This window comes from Hibiscus syriacus, unplaced genomic scaffold, assembly GCF_006381635.1.
Source record: "Hibiscus syriacus cultivar Baekdansim isolate YM2019G1 unplaced genomic scaffold, ASM638163v2 tig00110013_pilon, whole genome shotgun sequence".
NCBI classification, from domain to species: domain Eukaryota; kingdom Viridiplantae; phylum Streptophyta; class Magnoliopsida; order Malvales; family Malvaceae; genus Hibiscus; species Hibiscus syriacus.
In genome coordinates, this window is record NW_024062563.1 from 2,293,365 (window position 1) to 2,315,816 (window position 22,452).

At 33.4% G+C, this 22,452-nt stretch overlaps 1 protein-coding gene across 1 annotated transcript; it reads left to right on the plus strand.

Moving 5' to 3' along the window:
• Positions 1 to 8,572: 8,572 nt before the first annotated feature.
• On the plus strand, positions 8,573 to 9,958 carry LOC120212514 (prohibitin-3, mitochondrial-like). The gene is made up of 2 exons (XM_039210793.1): positions 8,573 to 8,954; positions 9,259 to 9,958. The coding sequence occupies exons 1-2, from the start codon at positions 8,643 to 8,645 to the stop codon at positions 9,787 to 9,789; spliced, it is 843 nt and encodes a 280-aa protein (XP_039066724.1). The 5' UTR covers positions 8,573 to 8,642; the 3' UTR covers positions 9,790 to 9,958.
• The last annotated feature ends 12,494 nt before the right edge of the window (positions 9,959 to 22,452 follow it).

Genomic DNA, 22,452 nt, shown 5'->3' on the forward strand with positions numbered 1-22,452 from the left:
GATCTGGGCATAAATATTACAGTTCAAAATAATAGGGTAAAAGAAAGTTGTCCGATTATGGTCTGATGTAAAATACGCCTGCACTCTTATGATTTGAAAAGTGTATCTTATAATCTCTTCTGCTACACCTGATCTTAAAGGTTATTGTAGTATCTAAGATTTGGGTATAAATAATTGTTATATATATATATGTATGTAATGTAAGGAATTGTGTGATCAAGCTCTTGGTATTTCTATGTGTTAATGTGTTCGGTTCAATTATGGGAGTATAATTTTCAACTTGTTAGTGCAATTTTTTTCAAAAACTTGAAAATCACTGGGCAACGACCCAAAAAAAATTGCTCAAGACAATAGAACTTATACACAATTATTGATGCAGTTTGTGTTAGAAAAATGTTAGTTCGAAAGGAGACAGGAGACGACCCTTAAAATAGTCCATTGCAACATCTTGATCCGCGGAAGACCTCGAAAGGTTTGTACTACATCCCAAGGTTTGGTCGATATAGTGTTCATCAAAGGCACTCGCACTGTATAGGCACTCGAAACAGTAAATCTCCTTTTTCTATTCTGACCCCATCCCACTATATCATTCCCTCAATCCATTAGCGGTGGTCGAACAGCAGCCAAAGTAATGTACACCTCCTCTGGTAAATAATCCCTCAAGTATTCCCGATACCTGTAGGAGGAGTAATATATTGAACTAATGGACCTAAATTCCCAAGCCATGCCTCGTACCAAAATCAATCAATCTTCCATTGCGAACAGTCCAAACAAGATTTTGTCGAACGTCACTCTACACAACAGAAGGCCACGCCATAGCTGAGAACAGCCCCTTCGATCGAGGCTTATAGGGACATGATCACTAATTTTGTACTTTGATCTAAGTACTCTCACCCAGAGTTATGAGCATTCGACCACTAAATGAAACGCCAAATTCAGAAGAAAAGGCTCATTGTTGTGCATGGATCCTTTTGAGACCAATTCCCCCTATTTCCTAGGGCCGACAAAGATACTCCCAATTCACTAGATGCATTCCTCGACGATCCGCCGAGCCACCCCAAATGAAATTTCGAATTAATCTCTCAAGTTCCTCATAGATCTTCTTCAAAAGATAACTTGTCTGCATTGCATACTAGGGGATCGCTGTTAAAACAACTTTTGCTATTTCTTCCAGCAAAGGAGAGATGTCTAGTCTTCCACCCTGCTAAACGCTCTTGAACCCTTTGGATGATATGTCGATATGTGGCGTATGAGACCCGGTTATGAAGAAGAGATGCCCCAAAAACTTTCCCAAATTCTCCACTTTAGTAAAGCGAAAACCATTACTGATATCTGTCTGAAGTTGCTCCTCCACATCTAGAAAAACAGATATTAGTCTTCGAAAGACTAATTTTGTGTCCTGAAACATCGTAGAAATTTGTGCGAATATCCTTAATTACTGTAAGCTGTGCTTGTGACATAAACGCCTCAGCGAAGAACGAGGTCAACCGCGAAAAATAAATGAGACAGTTTAGGGTCATCCTTAGTGAGCTTAACCGGCTTCCACCTTCCATCATCAACTGCTCGTAGAATCGCCTGCGCAAGTCTCTCCATACACAAGATAAATAAGTACGAAGAAAAAGGATGTCTTCGGCGAATTCTTCGCGTAGGCTTGAAGCTGTCAGTCTGTTGACCATTCCAAAGAATTTGAGTTGTCACTGAAGAAACACAACTCATGATCAAATGACACAAATCGGAAGGAATACTCAAATTAGCTAGAGTGTTCGAAATAAAATGTCACTCCAATCTATCATACGCCTTTTCTAAATCGATCTTGATTACTATCCATCCTTTTTCTCCCTTGTTTCTTCTTCATCGAATGTATTTCTTCTCAGGCGATAACGATATTATTAGATATACACCTTCCCGGTACAAAACCTATATGATTCTCCATAATCCATTTAGGAAGAAGGGGCTTTAGACGAGCAACAATAGTGTTTGTGATTGCTTTGTAAATCACTGTGCACAAGCTGATTTTTATACGGATGAGATCGTGAGTGAATGCGTCCTGCAGCATGGAGGCAATCGTTATTCTCCATGGTGAGACTGGTATAGGTAATGCAGCTGTGATGGTACCGCATGTAATGGATATGGTGAGGCCTGATTGGTGTATTCAGTTTTGTTACGTGCCAAGGGAGGTTAACCGAGCTGTGATGGTATGGCGAGGATCGCATGGAGCTTGCCTGATGGATTACGAATTCACTCTGGAATTCCAGCAGAGATCCAAGACTGTTTCGATGAAGATGCTGGTGCTAGCTTAAGTGTGTAAAGACTATCGTCTTTCCTTTTCATTAAAAAAATTAAATAATACTAAAGAAACGTTGGTCGACTATCTCTCAAAATAATAAAAACAAGATGAAAATGTAATAACACGACTAGCAGTGATCAATAAATTATAACCTCATCTCTTTTATCATTGATTTGCGTCGTTCGACCAATCTGATAGGAGTGTACCTCCAATCTTATCGGGTTTAGATTCGCACCAATTTACACACCTACGTCTATTTACAAGGTATAATATTATCTTATATATTTTTACAATGCCCAACTTAATGCCCAACTTTATTCAAGCATATAAACATCATATCTTTCTCAATATTATTCAAAAGTAACTTTTTTAAGTATTAATTTCTAAGAGATACATAAAATTATTTTAATATTATTTGAAGTCTGACCGGTATTAATACTGCACATACTTAAGTATCAGGGGCTGGTCTGTCTATTATATTGTTCATGATTTTGGCAGGATGTTGTTGTAGGTTTTTCTTTGGCCGGTACCGTTGTCTAGTCCGGTTCAATCTAAATCGGTTGAACCGTTACTAGTGAAGCGGCCGGAACCGTTGAACCGTTCAAATCGGACCGACTGAAAACCGGAAAAAATCGGAAAAAACCGGGAAAAACCGCCAATTTTGTTTTTTTTAATTAAACCAAACAACATCGTTTGTTAAACGAGTCAAGTCGAACTCGAGTGTTGAGCTCGACTCGAACTTGAAAAATTTAAAAGTAAGCTCAACTCAACTCAAACTCACGAGCTAAAAATTATGAAGTTTAACTCGAACTCGAAATATAATATTGAAACTTGAACTCAAAAAAAATTTAGAAGCTTGATTGAAGCCTAAAATTCGAGCTTGATTGAAGTGAAATAATAGTTCACTCAATGCTCACCAAAAGGCTCCATGATTTTGAATGCCAAATTTCCTCTATTATTTATAGAAGTTAGTTGGGATGATCTTCTATGTTTCTTAGCCATGTGGGATTGTTTTAAAAAAAAATAAACCAAACAATATCATTTTGTTATGATTTTTTTAGCCCAAATTTATTTTATAATTATAGTTATATAATTATATTTATTATTTAATATGTTTTACCTTAAATATTATGTTGTAGTTAATTTGAATCATTTTGTTTTACTTGATTTTATGGTTTTTAACTTATATATGTTATGAATTGTTTTGAATATGAATTGTGATATAAAATATTATTTTTTATTAAATATTTTTGGTATTTTTATTTAATTTTTTTAAATAATTATGACGTCGTCCGATTCTTCCGACCGGTCGTACCGGTTCGACCGGTTGAACCAGTGAACCGATAGTATGACCGATTCGTTAACCGGTTCGATTCTGAAAACCATGGTTGTGTCTGCTAAGATGAACTCCTCTTATTGTAGTTGTTAAACAAATATAATATTTAATTAGTTAAGAAAAAAGACAATGACAGGATAAGATACTCACATTAATCTAAATAAAATTATTTGATTGAGATTTGTGATCTTATATATTACTATTTCCTTATATCAAAGAATTTTATTTTATTGTATATAAAGAGACAAGAAGTATATATATATTAATCAAATTTTTAATTGACAGAATAAAGAAATTGCGTCAGGAATTGATGATTCACTTTTTTTGCTATTTAGGTGGAGACTGGAGAGTTGTAACTAATGTAAAGACGATTGTTAGCTGACGACCAGGGATGGATACATTTGACTCTCCGGGTCAAATACATACCTACTATTTTAAATTAGTTATCAAATATAGTTCGGGTTAACTTCATGAAAAATCACGTTTATGTTTTGTCCACTTTTGGTAATTGATTTCAAAAAACATAAAATATAATTATTTTCGTTTTTATTTAATTAAGACGTGTTCACCCTTACGTAATTGTCGTTAACAGTAGTTAAATATTTTGATATAATCACACATTTGATCCCTATTATTTACATATTCTCTCAATTTAGTCATACTTTTAATAAATTAAAATAAATTTAATCATCCCATCGAATGATGCCACATGTCATGCCACGTAGGGGTGAGCATTCGATCAAGCCGAGTCGATTTGAGTAAAAAAAATGCGAGTTACTGGAGTTGACGAGTCTTATTTTACAACTTGAATTTGACTTGAAATTTTTAGAATCGAGTCGAGTCAAATTTTTGAGTTTCTGTTTAAATTTAATTATAAATATTTATAATATTATGATATTATTTGATTCCAATTTAAATGATCTTTTTATAACAATATACAATACATGTGTACTTTTTCATATTTTATACATTTATGATACGAGTAAAGGGACTCAAATCAAACTTGAAAATCAATCTATTAATTACTAAAATTTTCAAGTTATTCGAGTTGTATTTTACAACTCAGTTTGAACTTGAATTTTTTTTAGCCGAGTCGAGTTTATGAAATTACAACTCGTAGTTAATTCGAGTCACGTTTTCAAGAGTCGAGTAAAAAAATCAGTTCTTCGAGTCGAGTCGAATTTTGCTCACTCTAATGCCACGTGTCACTATTCAATTAGAAGATTAACTTTATTTTAATTTAACATATTTATTTTAACCGATCAAAGAGTGACATGTGTCATCGTTTGGTTGAAAGAAAACAAAGGAAAGCAAATTGGGAGAATATTTTATTTAAAATTATTTTATTTTTATTTTTATTTAAAAATATATATTTTATGTTAAAATTTATTTAAAAGTGTTATTAAACTGAAAGAATATGTAAATAACATGAATCAAATGTCTGATTATACAAATTATCACGTCACGTGTCCTGTTAATTGTTAACAACAGTTAAACCGTGATGATCACGTCTTAATTAAATAAAAACGAAAGTGACAATATCTTAACTAAATAAAAACGAAAATGACAATATCTTATGTTTTTTGAAATCAATGACAATATCTTATGTTTTTTGAAATCAGTAATCATATCTTAATTAAATAAAAACGATAGTAATTTTTTATGTAGCCCTTCAATATATTAAGGAAAAAAGAAAAAATAATTTTTTTGCATACTTATTATATTAAAAATATTAAATATTTTTTGACACCATTTATAAATTTTTAGATAATGATTAATTCGAGTGAGGAAAAGGAATAGAGGTTAAAGAAGATGGATTGTTTGCGTCAGAGAACATAAGAAAAGAGAAAATCTCCTTTTTTTACTTATTTGATGAGTTTTTATATCGACCTTTTGACAGGTGATGAACCTAGAGCCGTTATGCATGTTAATAGGATAATAGATTATACATATATGATTGTCAATTTTCAGATTTGGTCATTAAGGGTCACGTCAAGGATTGAAGAGCAAGACTCAAGTGTGTCCCTGACAGAAGGTGATGACAGATGATACGGTATCTACGGGAGTCTTTGTTGATAGAGGTTTAGTAATTCTGAAAAATCATCTCTAAAGGTATAGTAAATATAATTATTGATATTTGATTTATTAATTAATTAATAAAATATAAAAAAAAATGATCATATTAAATCCCAACGGTGAGATCTGAATATAAATTCAAGTACTATACGTAAACATTAATCAGGCAAACGTTTTCGTAAGTCTTCCATTATTTGTTTGTAAACATTGACAAAATGATGAGCTCGGGAACACGGGCTAAGCTTCCGGTTATAGATTTCTCAAATCAAAACCTGAAACGGGCAACCCTGGGTGGGATTCGGTGAAACACCGAGTCCGTGGAGCATTGGAGCAGTATGGTTGTTTCGGGGTTTCATTCGACCGAGTGCTGGAGCTTCGACATGCACTATTTGCAGCCATGGAAGAGGTCTTCGACTTGCCTTTAGAAACAAAAAAGCTCTATGTTTCGGACAAGCACTTTCGTGGTTATTTTGGGGTTCCATCGAAATTGCAAGAAAGCATGACGATTGATGAAGCACAGGTGACAACCCTCGCGGCGTTTGCTCACGCCGACCAGAATATTGTGACCCTTTTGCACTAATTTTTTTTTACAATTTCAATAATAGAAAGATTGTCACAATAAACATTTACAAATCAAAAGAAATATTTACATCCTTACGAAGAAATCGTAGTCATTGTATTTCACAAGTGACAACAACTATGGCTTTATATTCTACTTCACTAAAAGAAGGAAAAATAATTTGTTGCTTCTTATATTTTCGGGACTTAAGAAAACACGAGAATTAGTAAGCGGTTTTATTAAATCAGGAAATGAAATCCAATTAGAATCGTCGAAAACTTTTATTTTCACATATTGTTACATAAACCAATAAATCTTGTTTTGGTATACTTTTCATATAATGAAGTTCTCTGTGTGTAGCAACTAAATGAACCTCAGAAGGTGCGACAAGAAACTAAGACAATTGTTTACATCATAAATAATGTTTGGCTTGATATTAATAGGATATAATAATTTATCAATAAGCTTCCTATAACTTGTGACATACGAAAGAGATTGTCTTTCTGTTTTGGACAACTTGCAAGTGGACAATACAAGAGTTACTACAGATTTTGAACCTATAAAATTCATGTCTTTTAATCAGTTCAAAATATATTCCTTTTGACATAAATTTATGTCAGTTTTAAATCGCGATGTTTCTAACCTTGAAAACATTTAACTTACCATAATCTTTAATCTTAAATATATCATAAAGATACATTTTAATTTTATTAATCAAGAATAATATCATCCGCATATATGACTACTGTTATAAATTTAGTACTCGTATGCTTGAAGAACAAAAACGAATAAGAAGCAACTTGCTAAAGAATTTGAATAATTAAAAAAACATTAATGTTTTTCATTTCACTTTTTGCTCGCTTATTCTAAATCATACACGCTTTTATTTAATTAGTTTGCAAACAATATCAGTTTGAGAGCTAATGAAAACTAAGAATTGATATAATTGTTATCATATTTTTTTTAATAACTTATGATCAAAATATAATTTAAAAAAAATATAATAGTCGATTTATTAAAATAGAATTAAAGTCATTAAACGATTAAATACGTAATTTATTGGTTTAACTGTATATTAAATTGCTTATGTTTGTGTTTTGTCAACTTTTCCTCGTTCATTTTAAAACCCATAATTTATGGTCATTTTCTTTTTTATTTAATTAAGATATAATCACCCAGAGTTAACCGTCGTTAAATATTTTAATATAATCACACATTCGGTCCATGTTATTTTCACTACTCGATTGAAGAGTTAACTTTATTTGAAGTAATATATTTATTTTCCACGCCACAATTCAACCTTTAATTGAAATAAAAGAAAACAAAGTAAATTAGGCCTAAGGGATTCAAACATGAGTCACTTAGAAAACCAAACATGTACTCAATAATTGAGCCAAGACCAATGTTTGATCTAAAATAGACAATATGATGTATATATTTTATATCTTAGTATAAAAATAATTAACTTAAAATCAAAATATTATATATATAGTAGTTTTGAAAAATATTTTTATATTAACTTATCAAAATATATTTTATTTTTAATTATAATTTAAAAAATATTTTTAAAATGTTTTAAAGTTAAGATAAGAATAAAATATATTTAATAATTTAAAATAATAATATAATGTATTTAGTAAATTAAGATAAAATATATACTTTGAAAATAAATTAAGTTAATAATAAAATATATTTAATAAGTTAATATAAAATATATATTTTAAAGTTAATATATATAATATTATGAATTTAAGTTAAATATTTATACACTAAAATACAAAATATATATCTCTTCAACCTAAATGTGTGATTATACCAAAACACTATATCACATACCCTTTTAGCTGTTAGTGAATATGTAAACTCAATTGTAAACTTAATAATAATATAAATTTTTAATGTATTTTTTTAATAGTCTAAGAAGATTGTAATATAATATCTGTTTAAAATATTTCTTAATCATTAACAATGCATACACCAACATACTTAGATTCTTAAATCTATAAGTTCTAAAAAATCACTCCATCTTATCACTGAAAACATTTAATAAGTTTTTTAATGTGTTTTTTATAAAATCGAGATAAATACAATGTAATATTTATTTAATAATATTCAATCATTTAAAAATAAATATTCATAATCTTGTATATATTATACTCGAATTTAAAATATTAAAAAGTAATAATAAATTAGTTAATCACTAATATATGATTGCTTTTTTAATCTAAATCTGTATGATTTGTAACACGAAAAGTATGATACAATAAGCCAACCGTTTTATTATTATTTTTAAAAATATATATTACATAAACCCTAATAAAAACCCACACTTTCGCTATTGAAGCCTAAAACCCAGCTGAAAAGTAAGCGAGAAATTCAAACAAATGGGAAGCAACCAAGCCGCTGTCTCTTTATTGACCAACCTCGCACGCGCCGCTTTCGGTTTCGGCGCCGCTGCCAGTTTCCTCAACGCTTCCATGTACACCGTCGACGGTGGCCAAAGAGCCGTGATATTTGACCGTCTCAGGGGAGTTTTGGAGAAAACCGCTGATGAAGGAACTCATTTCTTGATCCCATGGCTCCAGAAACCTTTCATCTATGATATCCGCATGAAGCCCCACACTTTCTCATCTGTTTCTGGAACTAAGGATCTCCAAATGGTTAATCTTACCCTTCGAGTTCTTTCTAAACCCAAGGTAACTCATTTTTTAGCTTCTTTTGCTCTTCAGGTTAAATGGGATTGTTTGCTTTATGGGATTTGTTTATTGTTTGATGAATTAGCAGAGAATTCTGTGTTTTTGGATGATTTTATGAAATGAGTTTGTTGCAAAATGAAAAGGTTTGTTCATTATATCAATGTAATCGAAGTTGATGAGTTCTTGAATTTGTTAAAAATTGCATAGAAATGTAGCTTCTTAGTGTAATTATGCTTACTGAATCTATGGATTTATTTATGTCTTTAGAAGATTAGTGTTTAATTGATGTTATTTTTGCAATAAGGTGGAGAAACTTCCTGAAATCTATCAACACCTTGGTCTGGAGTATGACGAGAAGGTGCTCCCTTTCATTGGCAACGAGGTCTTGAAGGCCGTGGTTGCGCAGTTCAATGCAGATCAGCTTCTCACTGAGCGTCCCCAAGTGTCAGCCTTGGTTCGTAATTCACTAACACAGCGTGCCAGGGACTTCAACATCGAGCTAGCTGACGTTGCTATCACACATTTGTCATACGGTGCTGAATTCTCAAGGGCTGTGGAGCAGAAGCAGGTGGCACAACAGGAGGCGGAGAGATCGAAGTACATCGTGGCTAAAGCTGACCAGGAGAGGAGGGCAGCTATTATCCGCGCAGAAGGTGAAAGTGAGGCGGCGAAGTTGATTTCTGAAGCAACTGCAACTGCTGGTATGGGGCTGATTGAGCTGAGGAGGATAGAAGCATCGAGGGAAATCGCTGCTACTCTTGCGAGATCACCAAATGTCGCTTACCTGCCTGGTGGCCAGAACATGCTTCTTGCTCTGAACCCATCAAGGCCTTGACAGTTGCTTGCATGATGGTAATTTTCCATACCCATGAATGTTAAGTGTGAATTTGTTGTCATCGTTATATTCATTTTGGTGCAAACTATAACTTGAACATACTTTCCAAAAAAGAACACTGTTTTCTCCACGTTAAAACAAGGAGGCTGATTTCTTTTTTTCTTACAATCCATGTCGGAATCGTCAAATATTTTGCTTGCAATAACATGTTTGCGGTTTATCTGAAACTGGCAAGGAACATTTAGGTTGTCACAAAATATTTAGCCTGTGATTCCTTATCTTTGTTGAGACCGTGGTCCTATGTTTTCGCTCGAACCTATATCCGGGCATGAATACATGGATATGATCCTCCAAGTACCTTCTAAATGTATGGAAACCTTGGAATATTTGAATACACTCGTATTCAGCACTCGAACCTAACATAGTTGTGTTCTATTCATGCATAAGCTATTTTCATTATGTCATTATGAAGTCACAAAGAAGCTGCCATATGTGGGAAAATGGTATGATTTTATATACATCAAAGAAGTTATCAGTTGGAATCTTTGTTCATAAAAATATTTTTGAAAAAATTGTTTTTTTTAATCATTTGATTGTGTTACTGCTTGAAACTAGTGTTTTGGTTTTGGGTCGAATCTGTATCGATTGAAAATTTTAAGTCAAAATTCATCAGTTCGATTTTAGCAGGTTTTCAGGGTTGAGTATAGTTAATCCGATTTGGGTATGTTTAAATAAAAAAATAGGCTTTTAAGGGTTAAAAAAATCCTTACAAAAAACACTTAGGTCTTTATTTTTATCCAATTAAACCCTTAAATTGAAAATTTTCATCACCTGAATTTTTTAATCAGTCATCGTGATCATCATTGTATCGATATGATAATTATTGTATAAATGATAACATGATAGAGAAATTTAATGAACGTGATATTCAAATGTTCGATTGATTGTCTTTCTATTGACGTGATATACTTGAAGAAAAATGAAGAGTTGTCACGGAGGGCATTTCATAATTCGGAGGTCTCTTACGGAAGCTGCTCTCAACTTGGTGTTGGGGGTAGCCTACTATCTTACTTCCCCCTTACCCCATACATATGGGAAAAAGGGACAACCATTTTTTTTTACAACATGATAGAGAAATTTAATGAACGTGATATTCAAATGTTCGATTGATTGTCTTTCTATTGACGTGATATACTTGAAGAAAAATGAAGAGTTGTCATGGGTAATATCATATACGATATTTGATTAATAGTATACAAAAAATAAAATAATCTCAGTAACAAAAAATGTCTTATAATATATGAATTTAATCAACTTTTTTTGAATTTGTCAAAATGATCAACAAATTCGCAACGCGAATTCCAATTTCGCAACCCAGTTTCCAATTTTGCAACGCGAATATGTAAATCGCATTGCGATTTTCTAAATTCGCGTTGTGATTTTCCAAATTCGCAACGCGATAGTCAAATTCTCAACGCGAAAGTCAAATTCACAACGCGAAAGTCAAATTCGCAATTGAATTTCAAATTCGCAACTGAATTTCAAATTCACAACAGGTTTTAGTTTCGCAACACAAATGTTTTGGGTATATAACAACGCAGCAGCAACAACTCATAACCTAAATCGCAACCCATTCCATCTCCATCTATTACTCTCTCCGGCGACATCCGTTCCTATATCCAACGACATCCTTCCCATCTCTATTTTTTTACATAATTTTATTTCTATATAATTTTTCAATGATTTCTCTCCCAAATTATCAACTATCAACTTAATAAAGGTATGTTTTTCTCTAAGTTAGTGATGATATCTAGTTTATAGTTCGTTTGTTTAGTAAATTAATTTACAATTTTTAGAATGAAATCATCTAATGTTGATCATGTTTGGATAGATTTGTGTTTTGGAGGGTCATGGGAGAATGTTCATGGTGTTTTACAATATGTGCCTTTACCCATGAATCTTCAACTAAAACTGTCATTAAAAAAGTTAACTTATGAAACTCTAATGTTACGTGTTGCAAAGAAATTGAATTTAGAGCCTCTAAGTGGATTTAGGCTATCTTATCTGAGAAAAGATAAAGTTTATTTGTTAATCGACAATGAAGATTTTGAACGATTCATTGCTTACATTAGTGTTTCGCAAGAAGATGATGCTACATTGTATGTTGTTGAACCTAGAAGTAGTGAAGTTGGGTCAGTAGCGGGTAGTAATCAACTAAGTTCTTCAACCCAAAATTTAATGGTTCAACCACAATTTCATCACCAAGCAAATTTTGATATTGGTCAATACCCGAATTTTGATGATGAAACAACCGCTGCTAGGAAGATGTTGTTGATGATAATGAGGAGGAAGTTACGACTGTGAATGAACATGTTGAACATTTATTCTGTAATTCATATAACCCTGAAGAAGAAAAAGAAGAAGAATAAGAAGAAGAATAAGTCCCCGAAGAAAGGAAAAAGAAGAAAATGCCACGGGAGTATAACTGGAATATGCCAGAATTACTTCAGATGCCGGAAGAAGAGTTGGTAAAGATATCAGTTGATTGTTACACAAAAGTTATTTGTATCAAGAAAGATGATTGTTTTGATACAAATGAAGACTTGAAGATAGCTTTGTATACGAAATGTGTGGAAGATGGCTATCAATTAAGAGTTAACAAATCAAGCAAAGATCGTTTCGAAACAAGGTGTATGATTGACAAAAACTGTACGTGGTGTATGATTGCAAAGAGGATAAAAGATTGTGAAATGTTTCAAGTTAGGACTTTTATTGATAAACATACATGTTCAAGAACCCAAGTTTTTCCTCACCATAGACAGACAAACAAAAAGGTGTTGGGTGGTTTTCTGGCTGAGTTAATGTTTTTTAATGGAAGGGTATATCGGGGACATGAAATTATGACTGACATGAATGCTCGGTTCAAGATTAGTATCTCATATTCTCAAGCTTGGAGAGCCAAATGTTATGCATTGGAATTGTTGAGGGGGTCGTCAGAAGCATCGTTTGCCCAACTGCCGGCTTATTATCACAATTTAAAGCTGAAAAATCCTGGGTCGGTAACTCATATCAAAACAGATAGATATGGATGTTTTGAGTTGTTGTTTATCACCATTAGTGATGCGGTTAGTAAATAATTATAATTTTGTTGACTCATTTTTGTTAGTTGCATGCATATCATATTTAAATGATTATATTTCTTATGTATATGATTTTGTAGATTCGTTCGTTTATTACTTGCATGCGCCCAGTTATTATAGTTGATGGAGCACATTTGAAAGGTCAATATCTTGGAGTAAACTTATTAGCAGTAGCCATGGATGCTAACAATGGGATACTGCCAATAACTTACGGGGTTGGCAAATCTGAAACCTCTGATTCATGGACATGGTTTATGGGCATCTTAGGGATTACATAGATCCTATTAGCAATATGACAATCATATCCGATAAGGCAAACTCAATTGACAACGCTGTTAGAAAGTGTTTCCCAGATGCTTTTCATGGACTTTATGATGTTCATTTGTATAGAAATCTAAAATCAAGGTATGCTGGTATAAAAAATCACAAATGGACATATTGGAAGGCTATAAAAGCTTATCGGGAAGTAGATTTTAATAAGCATATAAATTGTTTAAGACGTATTTTGCCTCAATATGCTCAAACACTAGAAGATGTCGGGTTTGAAAGATGGTCAAGAGTACATCAACTTGGAGCAAGATATGGTTTCTTGACGTCTAATAGTGCAGAATCAATCAACGCTCTAAGTCGTTATTCCCGAAAATTACCCATTACTATGTTAATGGAGTTTTTTCGAGCCTCTATTCAACAGTGGTACTACAAGAAAAGAAACCATGCATGTATTATTTCTTTAAATTCGTAACTTATCATATATTTTACTAAGTATTATTTATTTAAATTTACAGGAACATTGGAACGTCGTGTTACACCATGGACTGAAAAAAAAAGATAATGAAACGTGTTGTGAAGTCAACGTCCTGGAGAGTTGAACCATGTTCAAATACTTTGTTTGAAGTATTGGATAATAACTTAAATGAGCTTGTCGATCTAAATGCAAAGACGTGTAGTTGTAAGAAATGGCAAACATCTGGTTATCCATGTGGCCATGTTATAAAAGTTGCTCTTCATCTAAACCAAGATGATTCAAGCGCATACGCTATGGATTGCTACACTACAGAAGTATATAGGCAGACTTATGCCGAGATTGTCTACCCATGTCCACATCCTTCTGAGTAGGACATACCAGATGACTTACAAACATTTTGCCACCAGTCATGGACAACAGGCTACCTGGCCGACCAAAAAATCACGATCGTATACCGTCTAAGGGTGAAGAGAAGAGGATATCGACATGTAGTCGGTGCAAGGAAAGTGGTCATACAAGGTTGACCTGTGGATCATCAGTGCCATCACAATCATCTTTTCCTCTACCAAAAAATGGGTCCTCATCAAAATCCAAAGCTCATATGGTGCCAAGCAAAAGGAAATCAAAATCGTAATCAAAATCAAAATCCCAATCACAATTGGCTTCACCTTTTGGGACTTAATAACTTAGGTGATTTTTAAATGCAAACGTTGTATTATGTGTATTTTATGTGAATGCATACATTTTCAGTTAGACATTCATTAGTAACTTGAGTTTGAACATTGCTATGATCTGTTCAGTTGTTATCATGTTGGAATTTTCTCTTGTGTTTGATTGCTTGGATAGTTGTTCTCTTGATTCTTCAAGTGTCCTTAGCTTGTATTTATATCTTGGAATGTGTTTGATGTTGTATATACCTTGATGTTGTATGTTGCGATCAACGCGAAAGTCAAATTCACAACGCGAAAGACAAATTCGTAATGCGATAGTCAAATTCGCAACGCGAAATCGCAAACCGAATTTGACTTTCGCGTTGCGAATTTGACTATTGCAACACTTATTTCGCGTTGCGAATTTACCTTCAACAGGTCTTTTTTACCTTCAACATAATGCAGATTGAAAATTAAACAACAAATCAACTAAACATTATTGTGGGTACATTATTTGAACATTGTTATGGGTACATTATTTGGAAAAATAATATTTCGGACTTCGTTAGAAATAACCCTTTTTCATCGGATTAATTTCGTTTTTTGTGGGTACATTATTTGAACATTGTTATGTATACATTTGTTGTGTATGTATGTTTTGGTTTGATTATATTGTATGTATATTTTCATTCAGATGAGATAGACTGTGTATAACAAAACAATCTATCTCTTCCATGTGAGTACTTTATTCCAACCATGTGACAAGTGTGACAACCCCATCAACTCACAACTCAGCTTTGAACTCAATTAATATTGTCTTTTAGCTTGATGGTTCATAAAGCATGTTACTTGAACAGTATGAATCAATTATGCAATTTCCATGTTCAATTTAACACTGCATTTCAAATTCATTTCATATGTAATTGGAGTTTGAATTTCAATTTCAATTTGAGTTTGAATTTCAATATAAATTTCGGCTCCACTATAAATATTAGCCCAAGCCAATATGCATGTTATCATTGATTATTCTTAATTTCCATTTTTTTTTCAACTTTAAACGCGAAGGAAATCCCGACCATCATATTTTTTGGTCAACTTTAAAGCGTCAGAAACGTTTCGGGCATATGATCTGGGTGGTATACGAGAAATGTAACAAATGGCAACTAAAAATCTTGATAATTGAGGGCTACAACTTGTAATAATAACAAAAATAATAAGTCCAAAATGCTTCTGAGTACCACCCAAATCATAAGTCCGAAATGTTTTCGATGCTCATCAAAATCCAAAGCTCATATGGTGTCAAGCAAAAGGAAATAAAAATCCAAATCTCATATGGTGCCAAGCAAAAGGAAATCAAAATCTACAACTTGAGTTTGAACATTGATATGATCTGTTCAGTTGTTATCATGTTGGGAATTTCTCATGTGTTTGATTTTTTGGATAGTTGTTCTTTTGCTTCTTCAAGTGTCCTTAGCTTGTATTTATAGCTTGGAATGTATTTGATGTTGTATATACCTTGATGTTGTATGTTGCGATCAACGCGAAAGTCAAATTCGCAAACCGAAAATCGTGTTGCGAATTTGACTATCACAATGCTTATTTCGCGTTGCGAATTTGTATATTCAACAGGTCTTTTTTGCCTTCAAACATAATGCAGATTGAATTTTTTAGAAACAACAAATCAACTTTTACAAATCAATTAATCAAAAAATAAATCTTATTTCCTCATCAATTAAACAAATCAACTTTCAATGTAAAATTCAATTAAACAAAGAAAAAAAAGTGTACCCTAAACTGTTGTTTATGCACAAATACATTTCACGTAGCTCACTTCAGGATTAACCTGCAGAAACCAAACATTTGCTCAAACAACACTTTCTACACATCTAAAACCAACAAACAACAAATTACTCTAGGTACTTAACCAAATATTTTCAACCAAATTAAAGAGTATATATGTTAACAACACTTACTCAAACTTACCAATTGTTTATGTACAACTTTCAGCACGCGGATGCAGGTAGACAGCGTCTCGCATATATCGATCTGGCCATATAATGCCGAAACCACAAGCCTACTGCAACTCTATCTCTATCTGTGGGAGGTAGATAATGTATACTTCATGTCGTCAAACGTTCCAAGCACAAGCATACGAGAGGACCACAATCTCCTCTAGCTCCCTGCGTTTGTTGTGGCGCAGTCTCGTCTCTGATCATTGTAATTTTAAACTTCTTTGGCTTCTTGTTTCTAGAATTTGTCCAATAATCAATCGCATTCAAGTATTTAGCCAAATGATCGCTTCATCCCTTTGTAATAATATCTCTCAAATCAGACAATGGTATGTAATTCAATATGTTGTCATATACCATTGTCTTCAGGAATGGGAGCTGAAGCTCGACGAGAAGCCAATGACGATGTTCCAAAACATGGATAAACACATGCAATCATAAATAATTGCGCACATCAAATAAAATTTATGAAAACCTTTAAAATATTCAAAAAATAAATACTATCCTTATCGACCTCCCACCACGCAGGATAAAGTTTAGCTTTTCCATTAGCCAACTTATATGAAGCATATCTCTGATCCTTCAAGTGAGCTGCGTGAAAAGACGTCGGCATAATAGTCCATCGAGTACCTCTTTTCTTCAATTTCCTTATTATTAGAAGACGTGACACCCATGCATCAATATGCTGTTTTATAAAAAAAATAAATATATTAGTGAATTTATTAATAACTTTTAAAAAAATTAATCAAAATGCAATATAAGAAGAATATAAGACTTACCATCCCTTCGAGATAGTCATTATCTTCAACCCCTAATAAAATACCCCACCAAGACCGATCAAGAAACAAATGAATAGCATCGTCGATTTGGCATAGGTCAGAATAACACCCCTGCTCCGCTCATGTAGATAAAATCAATGCGGTCTTAGCCCAAAGGGTATTATCCATAATTGTGTCCGGTAGTGTTTCCCTCTCATGCTGAGGAATGGTACTAGCCGGTAACACATACGAAAGCCAACTCGCATCCATCATATCGGGCAATCGAGGGGGTTTATTAATATGTCGACATATGACGCCATATGCATCGGGCTCTTGAACGGCGAACGGGACCTTTTAAACGATGACGGAGGCCTCTTGAACGGTGAGAGAGGCTTCTTCGATGATGAGAGGGGCCTCTTGAACGATAGGAGGTGACTCTTGAATGGTGATAGATGCATCGGGCTTCTTCTTACAGGGTCTTGGCACTAGTGGGGTGAACGGAGACGTAATGGCACATGCACGACGTCTGATGCGTGAACCCCGTCGTGCAAGAAAAACCTGACGTAAAACATCTACCTTATCGGGCCGCTGAAAATAAATTAATACATAAATCAGTAAATAAATAATGCTGAAAAAAGGTTATTTGCATTTTTAGTATAGTATTAAACAAATTTACCTCATTGTGTAGAGTATGAACCTCATTCTGCAACGATGAAACAATCTCACGTAGAGCGGCAACCTCATCACGTAAAGTAGATACCTCATCACGTAGTGCACCATTTTCATCGTGTAAAAAATCCACCTCACAACGTAAAGATCGAACCTCATCACGCCATGCACCATTATCTTCACGTAAAGTACCGACCTCATGATGCAAAGCACCGACCTCATCACGTAATTCCCCTAACTCATCTCGTGGAGGTGGAGAACAGAGAGATAAATGTCGTGGCCTCTTTGTCGGTCGCCTATCATGAGGTGATGGTGGAGAAGAGGCTCGATGATGTGATGGAATAGGTGATGGTGGAGGTGGAGAAGAGGCTCGATCAGGTGATGACTCCGGTGTCGAGCTGTAGAATCGGCCCGATCAGGTGATGGCTCTCAAAGTGGGGGGTGCTCATCATCCGTCTCATCAAAAAACCGCTTACTAGCTTGCCACCAATCAATGGCAAGCTCAGCCTCTGTGGGTGTCAGCCTCTGTAATGGATAGTTGGCCTCCTAACAATATAAAATCTCAAACAAAGTTAAACTTGTACTAGTAATAACTTGTTTATATATACTATATATTATTTGTGTGTTAACTTACATCATTCATCGTTGTATATGGGAGTAAATCTTCCCAATCCAACATTCAGATCCTCTTCCAGGTAATAGCCCTAGGAATATCATTTGATCTTTTTATCGCATATGTCCGCATGTTGGGGAAAGCCTCAAATATCCAAATCTACAAAACAATATAATACACAAACATTAGTAATTGTTAAATAATTAATTATAATTTTGGAAACATTATATAGAAATTCTTACCTTAAAGGCTCAAGTTAAGCCTGTCAAAATGTATTTAGAACCATCGCCCCAAAAACTTTTTCGGTCCTCAAAGGCATACGACAACTTCTTCCAGGTAGCTTTCCATATATATGAACCCCACGGAAACAGGTTCCATGCATTTAGGTCATCTACCAATAATATTAGGTCATCAGAGATTGGTTGTCTGCCCTCTTTGCCTAAAAAGCCGGCATGCAAAAGTAATAAATGGCATACTCGGACAACATCAAGGTCCTCCATCCGAGTAAAACCATCTTTATCAAATAATCTCTTCAAGTCGTCGACGTGTATACTCGGCTTCGACTTTTCCAGCTCAGGAAAAACCCGATATAACCATGATGGGCGGGCGATATGACTAGTGTACCGACCTACATCATCGTGTCTGAAGCATAGACCGGTGATTAAGCAAAACTCCTCCCGCCCAAAACAAGTATATGCCGGTGCCGGAGGAAAATGAAACCATATATCCTCATCACCATACCCCATCGGGTAGATCGTTAGTCATGGTCTGAAGAAACAAATGTGTCAACATAGCATCTCCACCCGTATGTTGCACTTTCAGCCATGGCCCGAAGCAAGTATCCTCAAATAATTTTCTTTTTAGAGGTGTAAGCGTCGACGCAATTTTAGTGGCTAGGCTTAATTTATTCCTTAAGGTCAATGCAGCCGAAAAAAATTTCTACAAAAACAATAAACATACCAAGTTAGATAAACCAAAAACTACAAATTATACACTATAAACAAACATGATATTAAACAGTGAAAACAAAGCCAAATATGTTTCAAACTAGCAAGGTATTCACCCAAGTCATTATTCCATCATAGTTCACAAAATGCATCAGATAACATTCCAGAAGTAAGCACTTATATAAACATTTAAAAGGACAACATATAGGTTTAGTGCAGGTTCAAGGACAACATAAAGAGTAGTAGTTTATTCTTGAAACTTAAATTAGCAACAATGTAAAGTTAGTATTTGTCTTTGTTTTTTGGTTAAAGAAATGCAATTCATTCAAGTTTCAATTTGCACAATAAAAGAAGTTTCTGAAACTTAAATTCGCAACGCGAAAATAAAAATCGCAACGCGGTTTTAGTTTCACGTTGCGATTTTCATTTTCGCGTTGCGAATTTGGTGTTGTGATTTAGGGTTTCTTCAACAAAAAGACAAAACAAAGACAAATACTAACTTCACAGGGTTAAAGACTAAACAGTTTAGCAGTATTGGCAGCAACCAAATGAATTTAGCAATCTCAGTGAAATGGTTAATCTAATAATAATACAAAAATTTCAAAATAAAAATAATTAAAAAACTAACCCTCGGTGGTTGATTTTCTATTTCTGACTGTGAATGGTTGTGAGGGTTGCTCTGAGAGATGGAGATAGATGGATTTCGTTGGAAATGGGGACGGATTTTGTCGGAGATGGTGACGGATGTCGCCGTAGAGAGTGAGAGATGGAGATGGGACTGAGTTGTGCTTTAGGGTTTTAGGTTAGAGATGATTTGTGATAATATTGTTTACATTTGTGTTGCGAAATTAATATTGTGTTTTGCGTAAAAACATTTGACTTTCGCGTTGCGAATTTGACTATCGCGTTGCGAATTTGGAAAATCGCAATGCGATTTGCATATTCGCGTTGCGAATTTGTTGGTCATTTTGGCAAATCCAAAAAAAGTTGGTTAAATTCGTATATTATAAGGCATTTTTTGTCACTGAGGTTATTTTCTCTATACAAAACTGAGCAAAAGTCTTAAATTTCGCTTCTAAATACTAGGATTATGGAGATTCAGAACCAATAATCAACTTTTTAAAATTTTAAATTATAACTTAAACATTAGGATTCTAATTGGTTTTTGAATTTTCTGGGTTTTTAATTCCGATCTTAATAAAAGAATCAATTAAATGCTTTTATCACGTTATCTACAATAAATTATTATATTAGTATCGTGGATTATATATTATATCGTCACAATTAATAATTGTTTCATTGATCAAACAATTAATTTAAATTTTTAAATTTAAGAAATCATGCTAAATACAAAAATAAGTTTAAAATTTATATTAATTCTTTTAAAGAAATTGAGTACCTTCACTATCATTAAACCTGTAATTTACTTACTAGCGGGGAATATCTTAGGAAAGGCGGGCTAATATACGGCGTTACCAGATACATTAAAATATATTTAACAAATTCGGTTTAGCGCTACCGGAAATGTTGAGAAATAATAATGTTGTAGGTCTAAGTCATAAAGAAATATTAAAACATTTGGCAACCGGAAAACTTAACTTGTCAGTTTGTGTCGATCCAAATTAAAAATGTATCGATCCGTATCAATATAACAGGTAAAAATATCGATAAAATCGGTCACGAAAAGACAATACCGGTAAATCCTTACCATATATATTGAACTTATCGATACTTTAATATAAGGATCGACACTTTGTGAATTTAAAAGAGAAGCAATTTTAACGCCTATAAAGTGTCGATACTTTATAAAAATGTATTGATCCACAATGATATAACAGGTAAAAATATGACAAAACCGGTATCAAAATGATAAAACCGGTAAAGAGCTATCGGATATATTTAAAGTGTCGGTACTTTAATATAAGTATCGACACTTTGTGAATTTAAAAGAGAAGCAGTTTTAGCGCCTATAAAGTGTCGATACTTTATAAAAATGTATCGATCCACAACGATATAACATGTAAAAATATGATAAAACCGGTATCAAAATATGATAAAACTGGTATCAAAATGATAAAACCGGTAAAGCGCTACCGGATATATTGAAAGTGTCGATACTTTCATAAGTACGTGTGATAAATTATCGATATTTTCAAAGAAATAGGTAATTATCCTATCGAAAGTATCGATACCTGACATAAAAGTATCGATACTTTGGTAGTTGTATCGATTAAATATAAATAACATATCCGATGAAAATATAAAGGTCATAGCTAAATATCCTCTGAAAATAGATAGAACGGACGAGTTTTTGAAATCGAAGCGTAATTGTTGCTGCATTTCAGAATGTGTTTCTAAAGCGAAGTTTGTTTGTTTGTTGTTGCACTCGAATCGAAAAGTATGTTGTCGAAACCTTAGTTTTTTATTATTACAGTAATCTCAAATAGGGTTTTTATGTGTTGTTTGGGGTTTTGGAGTAAAGAAATATTTGGGACCGATTACAGGTAGAAAGTGATATTCAAGGTAAAATATAAATGTCGATACTTTTATTAAATATTATAGGTAGAAATGATATTATAGGTTGTATAAATGTGCCGCCACATTTTGAAGTAGCCATTCAAATTCTTTTAAAGAAAACCGTTTTACCACAAGAGTAATTATCTATATTTGTATATTGAATAAAGTGTATGTAACAAGTATTTGATTTGATTTGTGTAAACTGATATATGAAGGAAAAATGGAGTCAATGGGTGGAAAAATTGTTGGTAGCGCATATGACTTTAAATTTGAGGCCGAGACTTGAAAGCAACCAAAGGGTTGATATATGTACTTCTAGTAAGTATCAATGTCTTTTGTTATTATTGTTGAAATGGTAATTGGATTAAAGTATTTAAAAACTTTAAATTGATTACAAATTTTAAATGTTGACAGTATGGTCGAATGCAAAAGGATGAAGGAAGATGGCACACAGAGCGGTTCGATATATAAAATGAAATTGACATTGAGTATTATTTAGTGTTAATGCATTGATTAAGAAATTTATGCTTAATATTAAGTGACAAAAGATGTGAGGTCCAAATGGAATTCGATGAGTGATGCTGAAAAGGAACCTTACATCACACAGTCAATGAA

Excerpts from the sequence above, each read along its gene's own strand:
- LOC120212514 (XM_039210793.1), top strand. The coding sequence starts at position 8,643 with ATGGGAAGCAACCAAGCCGCTGTCTCTTTATTGACCAACCTCGCACGC. Across the intron at positions 8,955-9,258 it reads GAGTTCTTTCTAAACCCAAG|GTGGAGAAACTTCCTGAAAT; the intron begins GTAACTCATTTT and ends TTTTGCAATAAG.